Source organism: Gorilla gorilla, chromosome 20 (genome assembly GCF_029281585.2).
Source record: "Gorilla gorilla gorilla isolate KB3781 chromosome 20, NHGRI_mGorGor1-v2.1_pri, whole genome shotgun sequence".
Classification (NCBI taxonomy): Eukaryota; Metazoa; Chordata; class Mammalia; order Primates; family Hominidae; genus Gorilla; species Gorilla gorilla.
In genome coordinates this window covers 58641259-58666832 of record NC_073244.2, presented here as the reverse complement: position 1 = coordinate 58666832, position 25574 = coordinate 58641259, and the positions used below count along the sequence as shown (strand labels likewise).

Below are 25574 nucleotides of genomic sequence, written 5' to 3'. Positions count from 1 at the left end.
AAAAAATTAGCTGGGTGTGCCAGGCGCGGCGACTCACGCCTGTAATCCCAGCACTTTGGGAGGCCAAGGCGGGAGGACCATGAGGTTAGGAGATGGAGACCATCCTGGCTAACACGGTGAAACCCAGTCTCTACTAAAAATACACAAAATTAGCCGAGGCGGTCGGATCACTTGAGGTCAGGAGTTCGAGACCAGCCTGGCCAATATGGTGAAACCCCATCTCTACTCAAAATACAAAAATTAGCCAGGCGTGGTGGCACGTGCCTGTAGTCCCAGCTACTCGGGAGGCTGATCCTAGAGAACATCATCCTTGCTCCCATCCTTGCTCCCACCTTAGGACCTTGGCATTAGTGCTTCCCACTGCTTCTTCCCTCAACTTCTTGAGAGACACATTCTTTAGGTCTCAGCTCAATTGTCACCTCCTTAGAGAAGTCCATACTGGCCACCTAATTTAAAATAGGTCCACATCCTCTTCTATCTCGAATTATGCTATTTGTTTTTGTTTTGATTAAGACGGGGCCTGTGTTGCCCACTGTTTTGATTGAAATGGGGCCTCACTATGTTGCCCAAGCTAGTCTCAATCGCCTGGCTCAAGTGATCCTCCAACCTCAGCCTCGCCAGTAGCTGGGATCACAGCCACACACCACTGTGCTAAGCTACACTACTTGTTTATATGTTTACTGCCCCCTCCTCCATTAGAATGTAAACTCCAGAAACCACTGTATCCCTAGAACCAGTAACTTCCTTGGCATTTAGGACATACTGTTACTCAAAAGGCTGTGAATTAATAGACACACCAAAACAAACCTGTGTCCATCAGCAGAATTATAGAAATTTGGTACATAATAAAATAATAATGGCCAACATTTATCTAACACTTATTATGTGCCAAGCACTGTTCTACTAAGCTCTACGTATTATGTCATTTAATTCCCATGACAATCTAATGGGCTGGCACTTTGTTACCCCTCTTTTGCAGCTGAGAAAACAGGCACAAAGAAGGTAACTTCTGGCCAGGCGCAGTGGCTCATGCCTGTAATCCCAGCACTTAAGGAGGCTGAGGCGGGTAGATCACCTGAGGTCAGGAGTTCAAGACCAGCCTGGCCAACATGGCGAAACCTGGTCTCTACTAAAAATACAAACATTAGCTGGGCGCGGTAGCAGGCGCCTGTAATCCCAGCTACTTAGGAGGCTGAGGCAGGAGAATTGCCTGAACCCGGGAGGCAGATGTTGCAGTGAGTCTAGATCACGCCATTGCACTCCAGCCTGGGCAACAAGAGAGAAATTCCGTCTCAAAAAAATAAAAAAATAAAATACACACACATAGGCTGGGTGTAGTGGCTCACGCCTGTAATCCCAGCACTTTGGGAGGCCGAGGTGGGCGGATCACTTGAAGTGAGGAGTTTGAGACCAGCCTGGCCAACATGGTAAAACCCCGTCTCTACTAAAAATATAAAAATTAGCCAGGTGTGGTGGCACGCGCCTGTAATCCTAGCTACTCCAGAGGCTAAGGCAGGAGAATCGCTTGAACTCAGGAGGTGGAGGTTGCAGTGAGCCAAGATTGCGCCACTGCACTCCAGCCTAGGTGACAGAGTGAGAGTCCATCACAAAACACACACACACACACACACACACACACACACAATTAGCTGAGTGTTACGGCATACGCCACACACACACAAAATTAGCTGAGTGATATGGCATACGCCTGTGGTCCCAGCTACTTGGGGGCTGAGGCGGGAGAATCCCTTGAACCCGGGAGGTGGAGGTTGCAGTGAGCTGAAGATCACGTCACTGCGTCACTGCACTCCAGCCTGGGTAACAGAGCGAGAAAAAAAAATTTTGGTTGTAATTGTCAACTATCAATAAAAACTCCAGAAACTTGGCCTCAATTTAAGCAACCAAATCTGCTCTAGGAAGCTGCTTCTTTATTTTATTTATTTATTTTTGAGACAGAGTTTCGCTCTTGTCACCCAGGCTGGAGTGCGATGGTGTGACCTCAGCTCACTAAAACCTCTGCCTCCTGGATTCAAACAATTCTCCTGCCTCAGCCTCCCAAGTAGTTGGGATTACAAGCACCCACCACCACACCTGGCTAATTTTTTTTGTATTTTTAGTAGAGACGGTCACCATGTTGGCCAGGCTAGTCTCGAACTCCTGACCTCAGGTGATCCACCCACCTCGGCCTCTCAAAGTCCTGAGATTACAGGCTGAGTCACTGTGACGGCCTTTACTCTCTTTTAATCCACAACAGTCCCTTCACTTATTTTTCCCATGAAACTGACTTTTGGAAGAGAAGTAGGATAACTGTCTTATAAAATGCCCCACAATTTGTACATTTTATCAGTCTGCCCATTTCCAGGGCTTCTGTTTCATAAAGGAACTCCAGTCTCCAGAGTTCTCCTATCCCACCTAGAACCCTCCTATCCCACCTAGAGCCCTCTTAGAGGCAAGTCAATTTGCTCTGTGGAGCCTCCTTCCTCATCTGAACAGAGAAGGAAATCACTGCCCTTCCGACTCCAGAGAGCTGCTATAAGACTCAGGTGAAGGCCGGGGGCTGTGGCTCATGCCTGTAATCCCAGCACTTTGGGAGGCCAAGGCGGGCGGATCACCTGAGGTCAGGAGTTCACAGCCTGACCAACATGGAGGAATCCCGTCTCTACTAAAATACAAAATTAGCCGGGCATGGTGGCACACGCCTGTAATCCCAGCTACTTGGGAGGCTGAACCAGAAGAATTGCTTGAACCTGGGAGGCAGGGGTTGCGGTGAGCTGAGATCGCGCCACTGTACTCCAGTCTGGGTAACAAGAGCGAAACTCCGTCTCAAAAAAAAAAAAAAAAAGACTCGGGTAAAAATGCAATCCCACTGCTAGGTATATACCCAAATGAAAATAAATCAGGCTGGGTGTGGTGGCTCACACCTGTAATTGCAACACTTTGGGGGGCCAAGGAGGGCCAATCACCTGAAGCCAGGAGTTTGAGACCAGCCTGGCCAACACAGCAACCCCGTCTCTACTAAAAAATACAAAGATTAGCCGGGCGTGGTGGCAGGTGCCTGTAATCCCAGCTACTTGGGAGGCTTAGGCAGGAGAATCGCTTGAACCCGGGAGGTGGAGGTTGTACTGGGCTGAGATCGTGCCACTGTCCTCTAGCCTGGGCAACAGAGCGAGGCTCGGTCTCAAAAAAAAAAAAAAGAAAAAAGAAAAAAAACTGCAATAAATCCCATGTTTATTGCAGCACTCTTCACAATAGCCAAGATTTGAAAGCAACCCATATGTCTATCAACAGACAAATGGATAAAGAAATTGTGGTACACGAGGTCAGGAGATCGAGACCATCCTGGCTAACAAGGTGAAACCCCGTCTCTACTAAAAATACAGAAATTAGCCGGGCGTGGTGGCGGGCACCTGTAGTCCCAGCTACTCGGGAGGCTGAGGCAGGAGAATGGCGTGAACCCGGGAGGCGGAGCTTGCAGTGAACCAAGACTGCGCCACTGCACTCCAGCCTACTCCAGCCTAGGCGACACGGCGAGACTCCGTTTCAAAAAAAAAATAGAAATTGTGGTACAAAGGCTGGGCATTGCTGTTCACGCCTCTAATCCCAGCACTTTGCAGGGAGGCAGGAGGATTATTTGAGCCCAGGAGTTGGAGACTAGCCTGGTGAAACCCCACCTGTACTAAAATATTAGCTGGGCTTGTGACACGTGCTATAGTCACAACTACCGGGAGGCTGAGGTGGGAGGATCACCTGAGCCCAAGAAGTTAAGGCTGAAGTGAGTTGTGATCACACCACTGCACTCTAGTCTGCGCGACAGAGAGACCCTGTCTACAAAAAAAAGGGAATGATATCCTATCATTTACAACAACAGGGAGGGCACTGGATGTTATTATGTTAAGTGAAATAAATCAGGCACAGAAAGAAAACTTTGCACGCTGTCACTTATTTGTGGGAACTAAAAAAATTAAAACAATTGAACTCATGCAGATAGTAGACTGAGGGTTACCAGAGGCTAGGAAGGGTAGTGGGGGGTGGAGGGGAAGGAGGGATGGCTAATGGATACAAAAATATAATTAAATACAATGAATAAGATCTAGTATTTGATAGCATAACAGGGTGACTACAGTCAACAATAATTTGTTGTACATTTCAAAGCAACTAAAAGAATATAATTGGATTGTTTTAACACAAAGGATAAGTGCTTAAGGTGGTGGATACCCCATTTACCCTGATGTGATTATTACCCATTGTATGCCTGTATCAAAGTATCTCACATACCGCCAAAATGTATACACCTACTATGTACTCACACAAAAAAATTTTTAATTTCTAAAAACCTTGGCTGAAAATGGACAAAAAACACTTTAATAAACTCTCTAAGACTGTCTAAAAATAGAGTACAAATTACAAATAACCTCTTCCCTCCCTCCTGCAACCCCCAGCCAATCCTTTTCATGTTCTCCACCAAATTCGGTACAGCTCCACTCCCTCAGAACAATCCCTACCTCCCACAAATTCCATGCCCTGACCTTGACTTGTCCCTTAGGTCATCTCCCACTCAGAGGCCCCCATCCATTCTTCGCTGCTTCTCAGAAAAATCATCCCTATCCCTCTGAAAGTTCCCTAACTACATTCCAGTTTAAACCTCACCAACTTTGCCCCACTTCAAACAAAGCTATCTGCTGCCACAAACCCCTTCGATTAACCCTTCCAGTACCTTAGAATCCCCTCCCCAACCCTTTAGGATCTCAGAACACACCAAGCTTCCTCAAAGTTTCCTCCAACTCACATAAATCCTCTTTCCACTCCATCCAGAAAATAGCAGTCCCTAAAATCAGTGCAGTCCACCTATGTCCAGAGGCACATTCTCATCACTTAATTCCCAATCTATTCCAGGTGCCTTCAACCCTCCCACCAATATTAATGCCTCATGATGACATCCCCCCACCCCATCAAAGAAGACCCCACAGATCTGAAATGAGCCTGAGGTAATTCCCATCCCACCACTGCACCCTCTAAAACCTTCTGAAAGCTCCCACCCCCTCAAACTAAATTCTCCTTACGTGTCTGCCTCCCCAACCCCTCCATTAATTCTATACTCTGTACTCACACAATACCCACCATCACCCAAATTTTACCTCTGAACTCAACCCCTCACATATTTCTACTTAGTTGTATAAAAAAACAAATCTGAGGCCGGGCATGGTGGCTCACGCCTGTAATCCCAGCACTTTGGGAGGCCGAGGTGGGTGGATCACGAGGTCAGGGGTTCAACACCAGCCTGACCAACACGGTGAAACCCCGTCTCTACTAAAAATACAAAAATTAGCTGGGCATGGTGGCGGGCGCCTGTAATCCCTCCCAGCTACTCGGGAGGCTGAGGCAGGAGAATTGCTTGAACCTGGGAGGCAGAGGTTGCAGTGAGCCGAGACCATGCCACTGCACTCCAGCCTGGGCGCCAGAGTGAGACTCCGTCTCAAAAAAAAACAAAACAAAAAAAACAAATCTGAAACCTAAAAAAGAACTGACTCTTCCCTGACCCCACCAAAGCTACAGCTCTCCATATCTTTCAAAATGGCAATTCCATCGTTCCAGGTAGGTGCTCAAGCCAAAAACAGTGGTGTCATCCTGGACTTCTGCCCCAAATTCTGTTCCCTCTTCTACCTTCAAAATATATCCAGAATATATTTATTTGACCCCTTCTCTTGAGTTTCAAGCCACCAATATTTTTATCTCAACTGGATTACTGCAACAGTCCAGCCAGAATCTTTACTTCTATTTCTGCCCACTTTAACCTATTCTGGAGCGATCATTTTAAAACACAAACCAGGCCACGCCGCAGTGGCTCACGCCTGTAATCGCAGCACTTTGGGAGCCCAAGGCAGGCGGATCACGAGGTCAGGAGATCGAGACTATCCTGTCTAACATGGTGAAACCCCGTCTCTACTAAAAATACTCAAGATTAGCTGGGTGTTGTGGCACACACCGATAGTCCCAGCTACTCAGGAAGGTGAGGCAGGAGAATCGCTTGAACCTGGGAGGCGGATTCACTGCAATGGCAGTGAGCCGAGATCGTGCCATTGCACTCCAGCCTGGGCGACAGAGCAAGACTCCGTCTCAAAAAAAAAACAAACAAACAAAAAACAGATCATGTTACTCCCACACTCAAAACACTCCAACAGGTTTTCCCACACACTTAGAATAAAAGCTACTCCTCAAATCATTTGGTTCCTGCCACCTTATTTCTCTAATTTGACAATCATGCCTGGGCCTCTGGGAATTTGCACTTGCTGTTCTCTTAGCTAGGAAGTTCTCCCAGATGACCACAGGGCTCTTTCCCATATAAGTCTGAGGCTCAATGTTACCTCTTCAGAGCCCTTCCCTGGCCAACCTATCAAAACAACCCTCTCACTTCACCATCCTTCAATAACTGACACATATACACACGCTTGTGGATTTTTTTTTTTTTTTGGAGACGGAGCCTCACTCTGTCACCCAGGCTGGGGTGTAGTGGTGTGATAATGGCTCACTGCAACCTCCGCCTCCCAGGGGCTCAGGTGATGCTCCCACCTCAGTCTCCTGACTAGCTGGGACTATAAACTCATGTCATCATGCCTGGCTAATTTTTGTATTTTTTTGTAGAGACTGGGTTTGGCAACGTTACCCAGGCTAGTCTCAAACTCCTGGGCTCAAGAGGTCCCCTCCCCCCAACTCAGCTTCCCAAAGTGCTGGGATTACAGGTGTGAGTCACTGCGTTCAGGCTAAGTAAAAATATTGATCAATGACGCCAGGCATGGTAGCTCATGCCTGTAATCCCAGCATTTTAGGAGTCTGAGATGGGGGGAGATCTCTTGAGGCCGAGGATCGCTTGAGCTTGGGAGTTCAAGACCAGTCTGGGCAACACGGCAAAACCCCATCCTACAAAAAAAAAAAAAAAAAAAAAATTAGTCGGATGATGTGGTGGGGCACGTCTGTAGTCCCAGCTACTTGGGAGGCTGAAGAGGGAATATCCCTTGAGCCTTGGAGGTTGAGGCTACAGTGAGCTGTGATCCCACCACTGCACTCCAGCCTGGGCCACAGAGAGAAAAAAAAAAACAAGCTGGGCACAGTGGCTCACGTCTGTAATCCAACCACTTTGGGAGGCTGTGGCGGGCAGATCACTTGAGGTCCGGAGTTCGAGACCAGCCTGGCCAACATGGTGAAAACCCATGTCTACTAAAAATACAAAAATTAGCCAGGTGTGGTGGCGCGAGCCTGTAATCCCAGCTACTCAGAAGACTGAGGTGAGAGGAAGTCTTGAACCCGGGAGGCCAGAGGCTGCAGTGAGCCGAGATCACCCAACTGCACAAAACAGAAGACGTCCTGGCTCGGTGGCTCACTCCTGTAATCCCAGCACTTCAGGAGGCCGAGGTGGGTGGATCACTTGAGGTCTGGAGATCGAGACCAGTCTCGTCAACATGGCGAAACCCCGTGTCTACTAAAAATACAAAAATTAGCCGGGCGTGCTGGCGGGCCCCTATAATCCCAGCTACTCGGGAGGCTGAGTTAGGAGAATCGCTTGAATCCGGGAGGCAGAGGTTGCAGTGAGCCGAGATCGCGCCACTGCACTCCAGCCTGGGCGACAGAGAGAGACTATCTCAAAAAAAAAAAAAAAAAAAGAATTCCCTAAGCTACTCCACAATGCCCAAACTACGTCTCCTGTCCTATCAAGACACAGCCCCATACCAAACACAAGCAACCTTTTCGGGAGCCTACTGCCGTCCCCCTCCAGCCTCTCCGAGCCTCTCAAGATTCCCATTTGCGATAACTTGCTCCAGAACTCCTCAAAACCCGCATTCTTTCAGACTGGCCCGCCCCTGAGCTCCCACAAGAATGTAAGCTCCCGTCTGTCCGGTTGGCCAGTCCAGTCTCCCCCGTTGTGCAGCACGGAATCAGGTCCCATACCCTCGAATGAATGAACTACGTCCCTCACCTCACCCTTTCCACGTATCCCCAGCCCCTCTTATCCCCTAACCGCGATCAAACCCCACAATCACCGCTTTCGGGCCTCGGATTTCCTGAGTTTGAATTCTCCCGCTCTCTCAGGACTCCCCAACGCCCCCTTCAGAGCTCCCATCCTTCGGAACGGCCCTCCCAACCACTTCCCAGACCTTCCAGAAACATCCCCAATCAACTCCTCCAGTCCCCTCAAGACCGACACGATCCCAGAGCACAGAATTCCCTCCTCCTCCCTTCAAATCACACCTTCCCGCTCCTTCCGGGCCGCAAACGCCTCAGAATAGACGCCCCCTCCAAACCCTCGCGGCCTCAAGCCGCGCCGGCCCTGACCGTTTCTGGGCCTCCAGTCCCCACAGGCGGATCTGCCGGTCATACTGTGCCGCCTCCTCCTCGCTGATGCCGCCGCCAGCCTCCTCCTTCTCCACCATGGCGCCGGCTCTTCCTGCCTCAGCTCCGGTCGCGCTCACGCCAACCGCCCGCCGGACCCGCGCGCCGCCTACCGCCGCCGGCAGCACGCCCGGAGTGCTTCTGCGCATGCGCAGACCCTCCCACGCCTGCGCAGTACCTCGTCCGCGGAGCCTGGGACCAAAAGTACCTCACGAGACTCAAAGGCGGTGCGGCGACTGCGTGTCACGTGACGGAGGGTCCAACCAATCCTAGCCCCAAAAATGGCGCGGCTTAACGCCCCGAGGGCGTTGCCCACGTGGTCACTTATGTGGCACTTAAATTCTGCAAATATTTAAGGAGTGCATACTGAGATCCCAGCAATAGGGATGTTGTAAAATAACGGTATTGAGTAAAATCGACAAAGCCCTGTCCTCATGGAGTTTACGATCCAGTGAGAAAAGCCCGAAGAGAAATAAATATAAACCCAGCGATGATAAATGCTTTGGAGAAAAATGAAGCAGGACATGGGGCTACAGAGTAACAGGGGTGGTCAGGGAAGGCTTATCAGAGGTGACATTGAACTGTCAAATCTTTTTTTTTTTTTTTTTTTTTTTCATAGAGATGGGGTCCCTCTGTTGCCTAGGCTGGTCTCCAACTCCTGGCCTCAAGCCATCCTCCCGCCTCTGCCTCCCAAAGTGCTGGGATTACAACCATGAGCCACTGTGCCCAGCCTTTCATGTCCCTACTATGTGTTGCACTTTGTGCCCAGCCCTGGACATACAATAATAATAAAAATGAACACATCTCTGCCTTAGAGGCAGTCACGGCCCAGTGGGAGAGAGGAGCGTTAAGAAAACAGGAATAGGCCAGGCGCGGTGACTCACACCTGTAATCTCAGCACTTCGGAAGGCCAAGGCAGGCGGATTACTTGAAATCAGGAGTTGGAGACCAGCCTGGCTAACATGGTGAAATCCTGTCTTTAGTAAAAATAAAAAAATTAGCAGGGCATGGTGGCTCACACTTGTAGTCCCAGCTACTTGGAAGGCTGAGGTAGGAGAATTGCTTGAACCCGGGAGGCGGAGGTTGTAGTGAGCCAAGATCATGCCTCTGCACTCCAGCCTGGGTAACAGAGCAAGACTCGGTAAAAAAAAAAAAAAAAAAAGAAAGGAAGGAAGGAAGGAAGGAGGGAGAGAAAGAGAGAGAGGGAAAGGAAGGAAGGAAGGAAGGAAGGAAGGAAGGAAGGAAGGAAGGAAGGAAGAAAAAAAAAAAAAAACAGGGATGGCCCCAGGTGGGCAATATAGGGAAACGCCATCTCTATTAAAAATACAAAAATTAGCTTGGTGTGGTGGTACTGAGTCTATAGTCCCAGCTACGTGGGAGGCTGAGGTGGAAGGATTTCTGATGTTAGAATCATAGGCTTTTTGGCAGGGCACAGTGGCTCATGCCTGTAATCCCAGCACTTTGGGAGGCCAGGCAGGGCAGATCACGAAGTCAGGAGTTCAAGACCAGCCTGGCCAAGATGGTGAAACCCCATCTCTACTAATACTATAAAAATTAGCCGGGCGTGGTGGCACACACCTGTAGTCTCAGCCAATTGGGAGGCTGAGGCCAGAGAATCGCTTGAACCTGGGAGGCAGAGGTTGCAGTGAGCCAAGATCCTGCCACTGCACTCCAGCATGGATGACAGAGACTCCCATCTAAAAAAAAAAAAAAAAAAGCCACCATGCCCACCTAACTTTTGTATTTTTAGTAGAGACGGGGATTGCACCATGTTAGCCAGGCTGGTCTCGAACTCCTGAACTTGTGATCCACCCGCCTCGGCCTCCCAAAGTGCACGGATTACAGGTGTGAGCCGCCACGCCTGGCGGAATCATAGATTTTTATTTAAGAATTACTTAGGCTGGAGGTGGTGGCTCACGCCTGTAATCCCAGCATTTTGGGAGGCAGAGGTGGGCGGATCACGAGGTCAGGAGATCGAGATCAGCCTGGCTAACATGGTGAAACCTTGTCTCTACTAAAACTACAAAAAATTAGCCGGGCGTGGTGGCAGGCGCCTGTAGTCCCAGCTACTGAGGAGGCTGAGGCAAGAGAATAGCGTGAACCTGGGAGATGGAGCTTGCAGTGAGCCGAGATCGTGCCACTGCACTCCAGCCTGGGCAACAGAGCAAGACTCCGTCTCAGAAAATAAATAAATAAATAAATAATAAGAATTGCTTAAGCGCCCGGCATGGTGGCTCATGCCTGTAATCCATGCGCTTTAGGAGACTGAGATAGGAAAATCACTTGAAGTCAGGAGTTCATGACCAGCCTGGGCAACATGACAAGACCCCTGTCTCTACAAAAAAAAAATTTTTTTTAATTAGCTGGGTGTGGTGGTGCATGCCTGTAATCCCAGCTACTTGGGAGGCTAAGGTGGAAGGATCCTTTAAGCCCAGGCGTTAGAGGCTGCAATGAGCTATGATGGCACCACTGCACTCCAGCCTGGACAACAGACCTTGTCTCAAAAAAAAAAAAAAAAAGCTTAAGATATTTTTCAGATCCTGAATTCCAGCAAAACAGCTGATACCAACCAGTGTGAAGACGCCGCAGAGGAACCAAATCGACAAGAGAATAGAGTTTCTTCAACTCCCTGTTTCATTACTTCACCCTGCACACTTCAACCAACCAATGACCTCCACACTTCAACCCACTCCAAAACCCTTAAAAAGCCCCGAACTCCCTGGGGAAGTGGATTCATGGTTTCCTTCCATCTCCTCTCTTGGTTTTCAGTGGCCCTATGATTAAACCTCTTTCTCTGCTGCAACCTGGGGTCTCCTACTATTGACTTGCTGCAAGCCTGGGGGGAAGGACCTATTATGATGGAAAAACTTTCAATAGGCCAGGCACTGTGGCTCATGTCTGTAATCCCAACACTTTGAGAGGATCACTTGAGGCCAGGAGTTTGAGGCTCTCAAACACAGCCAGACCCCGTCTCTACAAAAAAATATAAAAATTAGGCCGGGCACAGTGACTCATACCTGTAATCCCAGCACTTTGGGAGGCATGGACGGGAGGATCACCTGAGGTCAGGAGTTAGAGACCTGCCTGGCCAACATGGTGAAACCCCATCTCTACTCAAAATACAAAAATTAGCCGGGTGTGGTGGTGTGCGCCTGTAATCCCAGCTACCCAGGAGGCTGAAGGCGGAGAATCACTTGAACCCAGGAGGTGGAGTTTGTAGTGAGTGGAGATCTTGCCATTGCACTCTAGCCTGGGCAACAGAGCAAGACTCTGTCACAAAAATAAATAAATAAATAAAATAAAGATTAAAAATTAAAGTTCTGATTCCAAAGTTTTTGCACTTTGGTGTGCCACTTCCTAATCTTGGGGGAAAATGCCAGTTACAAGATCAAATAACCACTTTGTGCAAGAAACGACATTTAGAATTCAGAGAATGACCCAGCTGCAAAGGGCTGTGTCAAGTATCTTTTAGATAAGCCTCTGAAAATAAACAGTCCTGTTTAGTTGCCTTATATTATTAAAGGGAAATGTACATGGATTATAGAAAGAAAAATAGAGGCCGGGCATGGTGGCTCATGCCTGTAATCCCAGCACTTTGGGAGGCCGAGGTGGGCGGATCACCTGAGGTCGGGAGTTCGAGACCATCCTGACCAAAGTGGAGAAACCCCATCTCTACTAAAAATACAAAATTTTAGGCGTGGTGCCACATGCCTGTAATCCCAGCTACTTGGGAGGCTGAGGCAGGAGAATCGCTTGAACCTGGGAGGTGGAGGTTGCAGTGATCCGAGATTGCGCCATTGCACTCCAGCCTGGGCAACAAGAGCAAAATTCTGTCTCAAAAGAAAGAAAGAAAGTAATCCTGGGCTGGGCGCGGTGGCTCACGCCTGTAATCCCAGGATTTTGGGAGGTCGAGGTGGGTGGATCACAAGGTCAGGACTTCGAGACCAGCCTGGCCAATATGGTGAAACTCCGTCTCTACTAAAAATACAAAAAAATTAGCCGGGCGTGGTGGCACATGCCTGTAATCCCAGCTACTCGGGAGGCTGAGGCAGGAGAATTGCTTGAATCCGGGAGGCAGAGGTTGCAGTGAGCTGAGATCGCGCCACTGCACCCCGGCCTGGGAGACAGAGCGAGACTCCGTCTCAAAAAAAAAAAAAGAAAGTAATCCTGGAGGTCCATGGCATATAGTAATTCGTAATTGGTTAGGGAGTGACCCAGTGACCCAGGTTCTTACCTGTGACTATGCCATAACTCTTGTGAAATGGTCACTTTGTTGGCCGGGCGCGGTGGCTCACGCGTGTAATCCCAGCACTTCGGGAGGCAGAGGCGGGCGGATCATGAGGTCAGGAGATCGAGACCATCCTGGCTAACACGGTGAAACCCCCGTCTCTACTAAAAATACAAAAAATTAGCTGGGCATGGTGGCGGGTGCCTGTAGTCCCAGCTACTCGGGAGGCTGAGGCAGGAGAATGGTATGAATCCGGGAGGCGGAGCTTGCATTGAGCCAAGATAGCGCCACTGCACTCCGGCCTGGGCAAAAGAGCGAGACTCCGTCTCAACAAAAAAAAAAAAAAGAAAGAAAGAAAAGAAAAAGAGCCCTGAAAATAAAGCTAATTGCTGCATAAATTATTTTCTCCTGTACTTGCAGACTCATTAAAGGTCTAAAAGTGTCTCCCTTTACTCTTTTCACTTCTACTTTTTATAGTTTCTGGGAAAAATTAAATGTGATGGTATAGTCTCATGTTTGGAAATATGCATCCTTTTTAAAAAACATTTTTATTGGCTGGGCCCGGGGGCTCACACCTATAATCCCAGCACTTTGGGAGGCCGAGGCAGGTGGATCACGAGGTCAGGAGATTGAGACCATGCTGGTCAACATGGTGAAACCCTGTCTCTACTAAAAATACAAAAAAATTAGCTGGGTGTGGTGGCGCATACCTGTAGTCCCAGCTACTTGCGAGGCTGAGGCAGGAGAATGGGTTGAACCTGGGAGGTGGAAGTTGCCGTGAGCTGAGATTGCGCCACTGCACTCCAGCCTGGCAACAGGTCAAGACTCCCTCTCAAAAAAAAGACATTTTTATTGAGGTGAAATTCACATAATATAAAATTAGACAGCATTTTGAAGTGCACAATTTAGTGGCTTTTAGTACTTTCACCATATTATACAATCACCACCTCGATCTAGTTCCAAAACATTTTCATTATCCCAAGAGTGGTGGCATAAGTCTTAAATGGCCAGGAGTCAACTATGATTTTGCTATGTAAACAATTTCAAAAGAACTGGAATAGTTCAGTGTTACAGCTTAGCATAATTTAGTATAAACAGTCCTTTCCCCACTTTTTAAGTGCTATCTGAACTTTATTCATTAGGTGATTATTAATTAGGAATGCTATATTGTAGAACATCTTGGCATGTCTGGTCCTTGTCCTCTAGTCCCAGTAACAAACCCTTCACCATTGTGACGATGAAAAAAGGTAAGTTTCCAAATTCTCCCAAGGAAGCAATACTGTTCCCTTGAGAACCAGATGACAACCAAAAACCAGTCGTTAATTTTCCTTAATAATTTCCAAAATGTCCTCTAGGGGGCAACATTATCCCTTGAGAACCAGGTAGACCAACCACTCCTCTTCCAGCCTGGATCGCAGGACCTCTCACCTCCTCAATGAATCTGCGATTGGATTAGCAAGGAAGAAAGGGAAAAAAAGCTATGGGTTGGTGGTCAGCAGGTTCCAACAAAATGGGAATGCCTCTCTTTGGCCAATGGTCTCCTCCTTTGTTCTCCAGGGGTTGGTGCCAAATGGTAGTGCTTCTTCCACACTCTGGAGGAACTTCTCTGTGAATGCCTCCTCACTCACAGTGTGCATAACCCTCCCTAGAGCCATCCCAGGAACTAGAGAAAAAACAGGTCTTTCATCAGCATAATTACTGGCCGGTCGCAGTGGCTCACACCTGTAATCCCACCACTTTGGGAGGCCGACGTAGGAAAATCAATTAAGGTCAGGTGGTCAAGACCAGACTGGGCAACATAGGGAGACCCCCTTCTCTAGAAAAAAGAAAAAATTCTGGCTGGGCGTGGTGGCTCATGCCTGTAATCCCAGCACTTTGGGAGTCCGAGGCAGGCGGATCATGAGGTCAGGAGTTTGAGACCAGCCTGGCCAATATGGTGAAACCCCATCTCTACTAAAAATACAAAATTGGCTGGGCGCGGTGGCTCAGGCCTGTAATCCCAGCACTTTGGGAAGCCGAGGCGGGCTGATCACAAGGTCAGGAGATTGAGACCATCGTGGCTAACACGGTGAAACCCCGTCTCTACTAAAAATACAAAAAAAAAAATTAGCCGGGCATGGTGGCGGGTGCCTGTAGTCCCAGCTACTCGGGAGGCTGAGGCAGGAGAATGGCGTGAAGCCAGAAGGCAGAGCTTGCAGCAAGCAGAGATAGCGCCACTGCACTCCAGCCCGGACGACAGAGCGAGACTGCGTCACACACACAAAGAAAATTAGCCGGGTATTGGGCCGGGTGCGGTGGCTCACGCCTGTAATCCCAGCACTTTGGGAGTCCGAGGCAGGTGGATCATGAGATCAGGAGATCGAGACCATCCTGGCTAACACGGTGAAACCCCGTCTCTACTAAAACACACACACAAAAAAATAAAATTAGCCGGGCATGGTGGCTGGTGCCTGTAATCCCAGCTACTCAGGAGGCTGAGGCAGGAGAATGGTGTGAACCCGGAACGCGGAGCTTGCAGTGAGCTGAGATCGCACTGCTGCACTCCAGCCTGGGCAACAGAGGGCGACTCCGTCTCCAAAAAAAAAAGAAAATTTATCAGGCATGGTGGTGTGCACCTGTGGTCTCAGCTACTTAGGAGGCTAAGGCTGGAGATCACTTGAGCCAAGGAGGTGGAAGCTGCAGTGATCTGTGATTGTGTCACTGTACTCCAGCCTGGGCGACAGAGCAAGACCTTGTTTCATAATAATTAAATAATTATAATAATAATAATATCGATGTACCAAGAGCAGAAAGAAACAGGTACCATGGAAGTATTAGCTCACTTATGTGCATTTAAGGAAGTTCAATTAAAAAAAAAAAATACAGAGACCTGCCAGCCCAGAGATATTTTGGAGGTCCGTGAGAAGAGTTTTGTTAGAATTTTGTTTTTTCCCTAAATACAGGGCAAGCTACTGAAACTTTCATCCCCTACACACCCATCCTTTGATGGAAAAGGTGGTTAGAAAAAGCCCTTTGGAATTTTGGGGGCAGCTTGTATCATGGCCGGGAGACCTGCTCTCACTCATCAGCGAAGTGAACTGTAAGGCCGGTGGAGCCCAGTGCAAGAGGAGATTCTCTAGCCTGTCCAGGATGTGGTGCAAATGACTCTACCATTTAGGTCTTATAACCCAGCAGATGCACAAAATATGTGCGTGCAGTACAATACACTGTTCTTTTTTTTTTTTTTTTTAGGCAGAGTCTCACTCTGTCTCCCAGGCTGGAGTGCAGTGGCACAATTTCAGCTCACTGCCATCTCCACCTCCCAGGTTCAAGCGATTCTCACGCCTCAGCCTCCCGAGTAGCTGGGATTACAGGCATGCCCCATGACGCCCAGCTAAATTTTTTGTATTTTTAGTAGAAATGGATATTCACCATGTTGGTCAGGCTGGTCTCGAACTCCTGACCTCAAGTGATCCGCCCACCTTGGAATCCCAAAGTACTGGGATTACAGGCATGAGCCACCAGCCACCATGCCTGGCCCCTGTCTTTTCTTTTATTATGGACATTTAAGCAGTTCCCAGTTAGGGGCATTTTTTGTTTGTTTGTTTGTTTTTGATAAGGAATCTGGCTGTGTCACCCATGCAGTGGCATGATCTTGGCTGACTGCAACCTCCGCCTCCTGGATTCAAGCGATTCTCCTGCCTCAGCCTCCCGAGGAGCTGGGATTATAGGTGCCCACCACCACGTCCAGCTAATTTTTGTATTTTATTAGAGACAGGGTCTGACATGTAGGTCAAGCTGGTCTCGAACTCCTGACCTCAAATGATCCGCCCTCCTTGGCCTCCCAAAGTGCTGGGATTCCAGGCGAGAGCCACCGTGTCTGGCCACTTAGGGGCTATTTCTTTTCTTTTCTGTTTTTTGTTTTGTTTTGTTTTGTTTTCCAGCTCACTGCAACCTCCGCCTCCTGGACTCAAGTGATCCTCCTCCCTCAACCTCCCAAGTAGCTGGGACTGCTGACGTGAGCCACCATGGTTTGTTAATTTTTTTATTCTTTGTAGAGACAGTGACTCACTATGTTGCCCTACTGGTCTCAAACCTCTAGGCTCAAGCAATCTTTCTGCCTCGGCCTCCCAAAATGCTGGGGTTACAAGCATGAGCCACTGTACCCAGCGCAAAATGGTTATTTAAAGTTGCAGCGGTGTCAGAGCATTCCAATCATTCCACATAATCATGTAATACCTAGTTTAGTCACACCGTGGAATACTATAGAGAAATGAGAATGAATGAAGTATAACTACATGCCACGAATATAATGTGGAATGAAAGAAGGCAGACACAAAAGAGTACATATTATGGATTCCATTTTTATGAGAAAATTAAGACAAATTAAGAGAATATTTATGTATGTAGCTAGAAGTTAGAATGGTGGTTGCTTTAGAAGGAGCAGTGACTACATGGGAACAGGACGGGGACTCTGCTCTGCTTATAATTTTCTGTTTCTTGATTTAGCTGCTGGTTACATAGAATATTCACTTTGCGTAAATGTGTCAAGCTGCATACCTGTGATTATATGCTTTTTCTGTATGTATGTTATTCTTCAACAAAAAATAGCCTGAGGCTGAGGCGGGCGGATCACCTGAGGTCAGGAGTTCCAGACCAGCCTGGCCAACATGTTGAAACCCTGTCTACTAGAAATACAAAAATTAGCCGGGTGTGGCAGTGGGCACCTATAGTCCCAGTTACTCAGGAGGTTGAGGTAGGAGAATCACTTGGAAGTGGGATGTGGAGGTTGCAGTGAGCTGATCCAGCCTGGGCCACAGAGCAAGACTGTCTCAAAAACAAAAACAAAAACAAAAAACAACAAAAACCCCATAATAAAAATGAAATAAAACAGGGATGTGTGTGTGTGTGTGTGTGTGTGTATGTATATATATACACACACGTATACGTTTTCTGTTTTTTTGAGACAGAGTCTTGCTCTGTCACTCAGGCTGGAGTGCAGTGGTACTATCTCGGCTCACTGCAACCTCCACTTCCTGGGTTCAAGTGATTCTCGTGCCTCAGCCTCCCAAGTAGCTGGGATTACAGGCATGAGCCATCGCACCTGGCTAAGAGTCATGTTTTTGACTTTTAAAATGTGTCCCTGGTCGGGCACAGTGGCTCATGCCTGTAATCCCAACACTTTGGGAGGCCGAGGCAGGCAGATCAGGAGGTCAGGAAATTGAGACCATCCTGGCCAAGATGGTGAAACCCCGTCTCTACTTAAATTACAAAAGTTAGCCAGGTGTGGTGGTGGGCACCTGTAATCCCAGCTACTCAGGAAGCTGAGGCAGGAGAATCGCTTGGACCCGGGAGGTGGAGGTTGCAGTGAGCCGAGATCCCACCACTGCACTCCAGCCTGGGCGACAGGGCGAGACTCTGTCTCAAAAAAAAAAAAAAAAGGTCAGGCGCAGTGGCTCACGCCTGTAATCCCAGCACTTTGGGAGGCCAAGGCGGGCAGATCATGAGGAGAGGAGATCGAGACCATCCTGGCTAACACGGTGAAACCCCGTCTCTACTAAAAATACAAAAAAAAATTAGCCGGGTGTGGTGGGTGCCTGTAGTCCCAGCTACTCGGGAGGCTGAGGCAGGAGATTGGCATGAACCCGGGAGGCGGAGCTTGCAGTGAACCGAGATCCTGCCACTGCACTCCAGCCTGGGCGACAGAGCAAGACGCCGTCTCAAAAAAAAAAAAAAAAAAAATGTCCCCAGGCTGGGCGTGGTGGCTCATGCCAGTAATCCCAGAACTTTACGAGGCTGAGGAAGGCAGATCACTTGAGTTCAGGAGTTCAAGACCCGCCTGGGCAATATGGTGAAACTCCATCTCCACCAAAAATTCAAAAACAGCTGTGTGTGGTGGCACGACCTGTGGTCTCAGCTACTCATGAGGCTGAGGCAGGAGGACTGCTTGAGCCTAGGAGGTCCATGACGCAGTGAGCCATGATTGTGCCACTGTCCTCCAGCCTGGGTGACAGAATGAGACCCTGTCTCAAAGAACAAACAAACATGACTCATACAAAAACAGGGTGAGCAGATGTCAAAGGTGTTATTGAACTCATTAATGATGAAAGCAGCAGAAAAATAGAGATGGCTGAAAGAAGGAGCAATGGATATTCTGGGGGGTGGAGGGGCTGGAAGGATGTTGCAATTAGGTTGGGAAATTGGATACAAAACTGGCAAATTTCTTTCAGGCTTGTCTGTGATGCCAGACCAGTTATTACAAAGGAGATTCTTACACAAATTATTATCTAACTTTACTGAGTCTAGACACTAATCAACAGCTAAATAGTAAATTAACTGGGTGCAGTGGCTCACACCTGTAATCCCAACACTTTGGGAGATTGAAGTGGGAGGATCGCTTGAGGTCAGGTGTTTGAGACCAACCTGGGCAATATAGGGAGACCTCATCCCTACGACAACACAAAAAAATTACCATGGTGGTGCACACCTGTAGTCCCAGCTACTCAGGAGGCTGAGGCAGGAGGACTGTTTGAGCACAGGAGGTCAAGGTTGCAGTGAGCTATGATAGTGCCACTGCATGATAGCCTGGGGCACAGAGCAAGGCTCTGCTTGAAAATAAATAGTTGGCTGGGCACGGTGGCTCACGCCTGTAATCCCAGCACTTTGGGAGGCTGAGGCGGGCGGATCACGAGGTCAGGAGATCGAGACCATCCTGGCTAACATGGTGAAACCCCGTCTCTACTAAAAATACAAAAAATTAGCCAGGTGTGGTGGCGGGCAGCTGTAGTCCCAGCTACTCGGGAGGCTGAGGCAGGAGAATGGTGTAAACCCAGGAGGCAGAGCTTGCAGTGAGCCGAGATCTCACCACTGCGCTCCAGCTTGGGCGACAGAGCAAGACTCAGTCTTGGGAAAAAAAAAGAGAAAATAAATAGTTACAAGAGCATCCAAAAAGTAGCGGAGTGGGAAAGGAACAGGAAATTGACAGAAAGTAGTGAAAGTTGCCAGGCGCAGTGGCTCACGCCTATAATCCCAGCACTTTGGGAGGCTGAGGCCGGTGGATCACCTGAGGTCAGGAGTTCGAGACCAGCCTGGCCAACATGGTGAAACCCTATCTCTACTAAAAGTACAAAAATTAGCTGGACGTGGTGGCAGGTGCCTGTAATGCTAGCTACCAAGAAGGCTGAGGCAGCAGAATCGCTTGAACCTGGGAGGCAGAAGTTGCAGTGAGCCGAGACTGTGCCGTTGCATTCTAGCCTGGGCGACAAGAACAAGACTCTGTGTCAAAAGAAAAAAAAAAAAGAAAGTAGCTAAAGTCAAAACAATGGGCCAGGCACAGTGGCTCACGCCTGTAATCCTAAGACTTTGTGAGGCTCAAGTGGGAGGATCACTTGAGCTCAGGAGTAGTTCAAGACTAGCCTGGGCAACATGGTGAGACCCTGTTTCAAAAAAAAAACCAGACAGCATACACACACAGATTAGCTGGGTCTGGTTGCCCACGTATGCATTCTCAGCTGCTTAGGGGGCTGAGGTAGGAAGATCACTTGAGCCAGGGAGGTCAAGGCTGTAGTGAGCCATGATTGTACCACTGCACTCCAGCCTGGATGACACAGCGAGGCTCTGTCTCAGAAATAAATAAAATTAAAAAACAAAAAAAAGTCATGGGAGGCTGAAGCAGGATAATCGCTGGAACCAGGGAGGCAGAGGTGGCAGTGGGCCAAGATTGCACCACTGCACTCCAGCCTGGGCGACAAAGCAAGACTCCGTCTCAAAATAAATAAATAAATAGGCCGGCTGGGCACAGTGGCTCACACCTGTAATCCCAGCACTTTGGGAGGCTGAGGTGGGTGGATCACCTGAGGTCAGGAGTTCGAGACCAGCCTGGACAACACGGTGAAACCTCAGCTCTACTAAAAATAAAAAAAAATTTAAAAAAAAAATGAGCTGGGCGTGGTGGCGGGCGCCTGTAATTCTAGCTACTGGGAAAGCTGAGGCAGGAGAATTGCTTGAACCCAGGATGCAGAGGTTGCAGTGAGCCGATATTGCACCATTGCACTCGACCCTGGGCGATAGAGTGAGATTCTGTCTCAAAAAAAGTAATAAAATAAATAAAATAAATAGGCTGGGCGCGGTGGCTCATGCCTATAATTCCAGCACTTTGGGAGGCCGAGGCGGGGCGGGTCACTTGAGGTCGGGAATTCAAGACCAGCCTGGCCAACATGGTGAAACCCCATCTCTACTAAAAATACAAAAAATTTGGCCGGGCGCAGTGGCTCACGCCTGTAATCCCAACACTTTGGGAGGCAGAGGCGGGCGGATCGTGAGGTCAGGAGATCGAGACCATCCTGGCTAACACAGTGAAACCCCGCCTCTACTAAAAATACAAAAAATTAGCCGGGCATGGTGATGGGCGCCTGTAGTCCCAGCTACTCAGGAGGCTGAAGCAGGAGAATGGCGTGAACCCGGGAGGCGGAGCTTGCAGTGAGCCGAGATTGGCGGGGCGCAGTGACTCACGCCTGTAATCCCAGTACTTTGGGAGGCCGAGGCTGGCGGATCACAAGGTCAAGAAATGAAGACCATCCTGGCCAACATGGTGAAACCCTGTCTCTACCAAAAAGACAAAAATCAGCTGGGCGTGGTGGCACGTACCTGTAGTCCCAGCTACTCAGGAGGCTGAGGCAGGAGAATCGCCTGAACCTGGGGGACAGAGGTTGTGGTGAGTCGAGATTGTCCAGCCTGGGCAACAAGAGTGAAACTCAGTCTCAAAAAAAAAAAAAAAAAAAAAATTAGCCAGGCATTGTGCATGCCTGTAATCCCAGCTACTCCGGAGGCTGAGACAGCAGAATCGCTTGAACCTGGGAGGCGGAGGTTGCAGTGAGCCGAGATTGCACCACTGCACTCCAGCCTGGGAGACAGAGCGAGACTCTGTCTCAAAAACTAAAAAACTTGGCAGGGAACGGTGGCTCACACCTGTAATCCCAGCACTTTGGGAGGTCCAGGCAGGTGGATATAACCTGAGGTCAGGAGTTCTCGACCAGTCTGGACAACACGGTGAAAACCCATCTGTACTAAAATACAAAAAATTAGCCAGGCGTGGTGGTGTGCGCCTGTAGTCCCAGCTACTCGGAAGGCTGAGGCAGGAAAATTGCTTGAATCTGGGAGGCAGAGGTTGCAGTGAGCCGAGATTGCGACACTGCACTCCAGCCTGGGAGACACAGCGAGACTCTGTCTCAAAAACTAACTAAACAGGCAGGGCACGGTGGCTCACACCTGTAATCCCAGCACTTTGGGAGGCCGAGGCGAGCGAATCACAAGGTCACGAGTGTGAGACTGCAGGGCCAACATGGTGAAACCCCGTCTCTACTAAAAACACAAAAAATTAGTTGGGCATGGTGGTGGGCGCCTGTAATCCCAGCTACTTGGGAGGCTGAGGCAGGAGAATCACTTGAACCCTGGAGGCAGAGGTTGCAGTGAGCCGAGACTGTGCCACTGCTCTCCAGCCCGGGTGACAGTACGAGGCTCTGTCTCAAAAAAATAAAAATAAATAAATAAATAAAAATTAAAAAGTCAGATGAAGTGTCAGAAGGGCTTGGCAGACAATGTTCCACAATGTTCCATCATGACACTGAAGTACAGGGAATTCCTGCTTGGTGGGATTTTTGTTTTCCCCATTACTTAAAAGCAGATGGCCATCTAGAATTGTAGAATGGCCCCATTGAAACTACAGAGATGGGGCCCCTTCAGGACCATACCTTGAAAAGACAATGGCTGTCCTCTTAGATGTGGTCTATGTTCTCAATCAGTGATTTTGTCCATAACCCAGAATACATGAGGTCCAAAAATCAAGGTGTAAAGGAAGGAATGGCACCATCCACAATCGAACATAGTGAGCTACTTTGGTGTCCTTCCTTTCCATTCCTACAAACCTGCAGTATTAGTTCTTGGTGTGTTAAAGAAAACTTTTTGGACAACATAGCTATGAGCATGAGTGAACATTTTATTACAATCTTACATGCAAGGAAAAAAGGTCTCTTGTTGTCCAATTAAGATTCACTCTAATAGGGACTTTTTATAGGAGAAGAGAATCATTAACCATTAGATCTGAGACTGGATCCAGAAAGACGATAGTCAGGGTAAAGGTAACACAATTCTTGGCTGGCAACTGGGGTACCAGGTGGGATGGTGGGGGGAGCACCAGCTTCTCAAAACAAGTTTCATCCACTGATAATTTATTTTAAGCATTTTGTCAGGAATTTTCTTCTCGCTGTGTCACCCAGGCTCTAGTGTAGTGGTGTGATCTCGGCTCCCTGCAACCTCTGTCTCCTGGGTTCAAGCGATTCTCCTGCCTCAGCCTCCTGAGTAGCTGAGACTACAAGCAACTGCCACCACACCCGGCTAATTTTTTTTGTATTTTTAGTAGAGACAGGGTTTCACCACGTTGGCCAGGCTGCTCCTGACCTCGTGATGTGCCCGCCTAGAGTTCTCAAAGTGCTGGGATCACAGGCGTGAGCCACTGTGCCTGGCCTTATTTTTATTTTTATTTATTTATTTTTTTTGAGACAAAGTCTCCACTGGAGTACAGTGGCATGATTATAGCTCACTGTAGCTTCAACCTCCTTCAACCTCCTGGGCTCCAGTGATTCTCCTGCCTCAGCTTCCCAAGTAGCTGGGGCCACAGGCGCATAGCATGAAGCCGGGCTAATGTTTTGACTTTTTTCTTTTTTTTTTTTTTTGAGACGGAGTCTCGCTCTGTTGCCCAGGCTGGAGTGCAGTGGGGCTATCTGCAAGCTCCGCCTCCCGGGTTCAAACCATTCTCCTGCCTCAGCCTCCCGAGTAGCTGGAACTACAGGCGCCCGCCACTATGCCCGGCTAATTTTTTGTATTTTTAGTAGAGACGGGGTTTCACCGTGTTAGCCAGGATGGTCTCGATCTCCTGTCCTCGTGATCTGCCCGCCTCGGCCTCCCAAAGTGCTGGGATTACAGCCGTGAGCCACTGGGCCCGGCCACATTTTGACTTTTTGGAGAAACTGGGGTCTCACGATGTTGCCCAGGCTGGTCTTGAACCTCTGGGCTCAAGCAATCCTCCTGTGCTAGAATTATAGGCATGAGCCACTGTGCCGGCTGCAACATTTAATTAAATTAATTAATTTATTTTTGGAGACAAAGTCTTTCTGTCACTCAGGCTGGAGTGCATGATCTTAGCTCACTGCAACCTCTGCCTCCCAGATTCAAGCAATTCTCCCCTCAGCTTCCGGAGTAACTGGTGATTACAGGTGCCGGCCACCACGCTTGGCTAATTTTTTTTTTTTTTTTTTTTTTGAGACGGAGTCTTGCTCTGTCATCCAGGCTGGAGTGCAGTGGTGCCATCTTGGCTCACTGCAACCTCCACCCCCTAGGTTCAAGCGATTCTTCTGCCTCAGTCTCCCAAGTAGCTGGGATTACAGGTGCGCCACACCATGCCTGGCTAATTTTTTGTATTTTTAGTAGAGACAGGGTTTCGTCACGTTGGCCAGGCTGATCTCAAACTCCTGACCTCAAGTGATCCGCCAGCCTCGGGCTCCCAAAGTGTTGGGATTATGGGTGTGTGCCACCACGCCCCGCTGCCAGCTGGAACATTAAAAAAACAGTAAGATCCGCTGGGCGCGGTGGCTGACGCCCGTAATCCCAGCACTTTGGGAGGCCGAGGCGGGCGGATCACGAGGTCAGGAGATCAAGACCATCCTGGCTAACGCGGTGAAACGCCGTCTCTACTAAAAATACAAAAAATCAGCTGGGCGTGGTGGCGGGCGCCTGTAGTCCCAGCTACTCGGGAGGCTGAGGCAGGAGAATGGCGTGAACCCGGGAGGCAGAGCTTGCAGTGAGCCGAGATCCGCGCCACTGCACTCCAGCCTGGGCGACAGAGCGAGACTCTGCCTCAAAAAAAAAAAAAAAAAAAAGTAGGATCAATATACCAGGAAGTCACATGGTGCCTCTGTCTCCAGATTTATCACTGTTGACACGGTTTTTCTCTCTTCCTGGAATCTAAATGGTCTTTGCTTTGTCAGGGCCTGAAATAAGGTATTTCTTTTCTTTTTTTTTGAGACAAGAGTCTCACTCTGTTGCCCAGGCTGGAGTGCAATGACATAATCCCGGCTCACTGCAGCCTCGCGACCTCCCGGGATCGGGCGATTCTCCCTTTTCAACATCCCGAGCAGCTGGGACTACAGGTGTGAGCCATCATGTCCTGCTAATTTTTGTATTTTTAATAGAGAAGGGGTTTTACCATGTTCGTCAGGCTGGTCTCCAACCCGAGCTCAAGCGATCCGCCCGCCCCGGCATCCCAAAGTGCTAGGATTACAGGCGTGAGCAACATCGCCCCGCCTGAAAGAACATATTTCTTCTGCCTGGAACCATCTCTTCTTTTTCATGTACCAGCCTAAAAGAACAATTTCAAGACTCTCCTCTAACACTCCACCCACCCCCTTTATTCTTTAACTCTGTTTCTCTCCCTTGGGGCATTATCGGTTAAGTTCCATGAAGACAGAAACTGTTCCCATGGTCCATCACAGGGACTGGCACTGTAGAAAGAGCTAACAAGTATTTAAGGAAGATCCCTGGATTCGAGGTTACAGTGAGTTATGATCGTGTCACAGCACTGCAGTCTGGGCGACAGAGCAAGACTCTGTCTCTTAAAAAAAAAAAAAATCTTGCTGTGCTTTTTAGAACTAATCCTATGACCGTGAACCGATTACTTAAAACACCGAACTTCAGTCTGCAAATGGGAATAGCAGCAGCTTATGTTAGGACGGTTATGAGGGTCAAAAGATTTTGTTTGTACACAGTCTACGACACCAGCCAGTGTTTCTAGCTCTGCTATTTGAGAGCTTTCCATGGGTCCTACACCGCAGGTTCTTAAACTCCCCTGAGGGACTACCAAGCCCCGCCCCTCTCGCATCCAATGATGACGTCATCGACTGAGTTGTCGAGTGACGTCACCTCCGGGCTGGCT

The 25574-nt window shown here is 48.8% G+C and overlaps 1 protein-coding gene across 2 annotated transcripts in view; it reads right to left on the bottom strand.

Moving 5' to 3' along the window:
- SAE1 (SUMO1 activating enzyme subunit 1) overlaps positions 1-8601 on the bottom strand; it is a 78331-nt gene extending 69730 nt beyond the window's left edge. The window contains exon 1 of one of the 2 annotated variants that reach the window (XM_004061043.3): positions 8326-8601. In XM_004061043.3, coding sequence (XP_004061091.2) covers positions 8326-8531 — 206 coding nt within the window. In that variant the 5' untranslated portion in view covers positions 8532-8601. The remainder of the gene's footprint in view (positions 1-8325) is intronic. The other variant, XM_055369830.2, reaches the window with a different exon arrangement.
- Positions 8602-25574: the final 16973 nt, after the last annotated feature.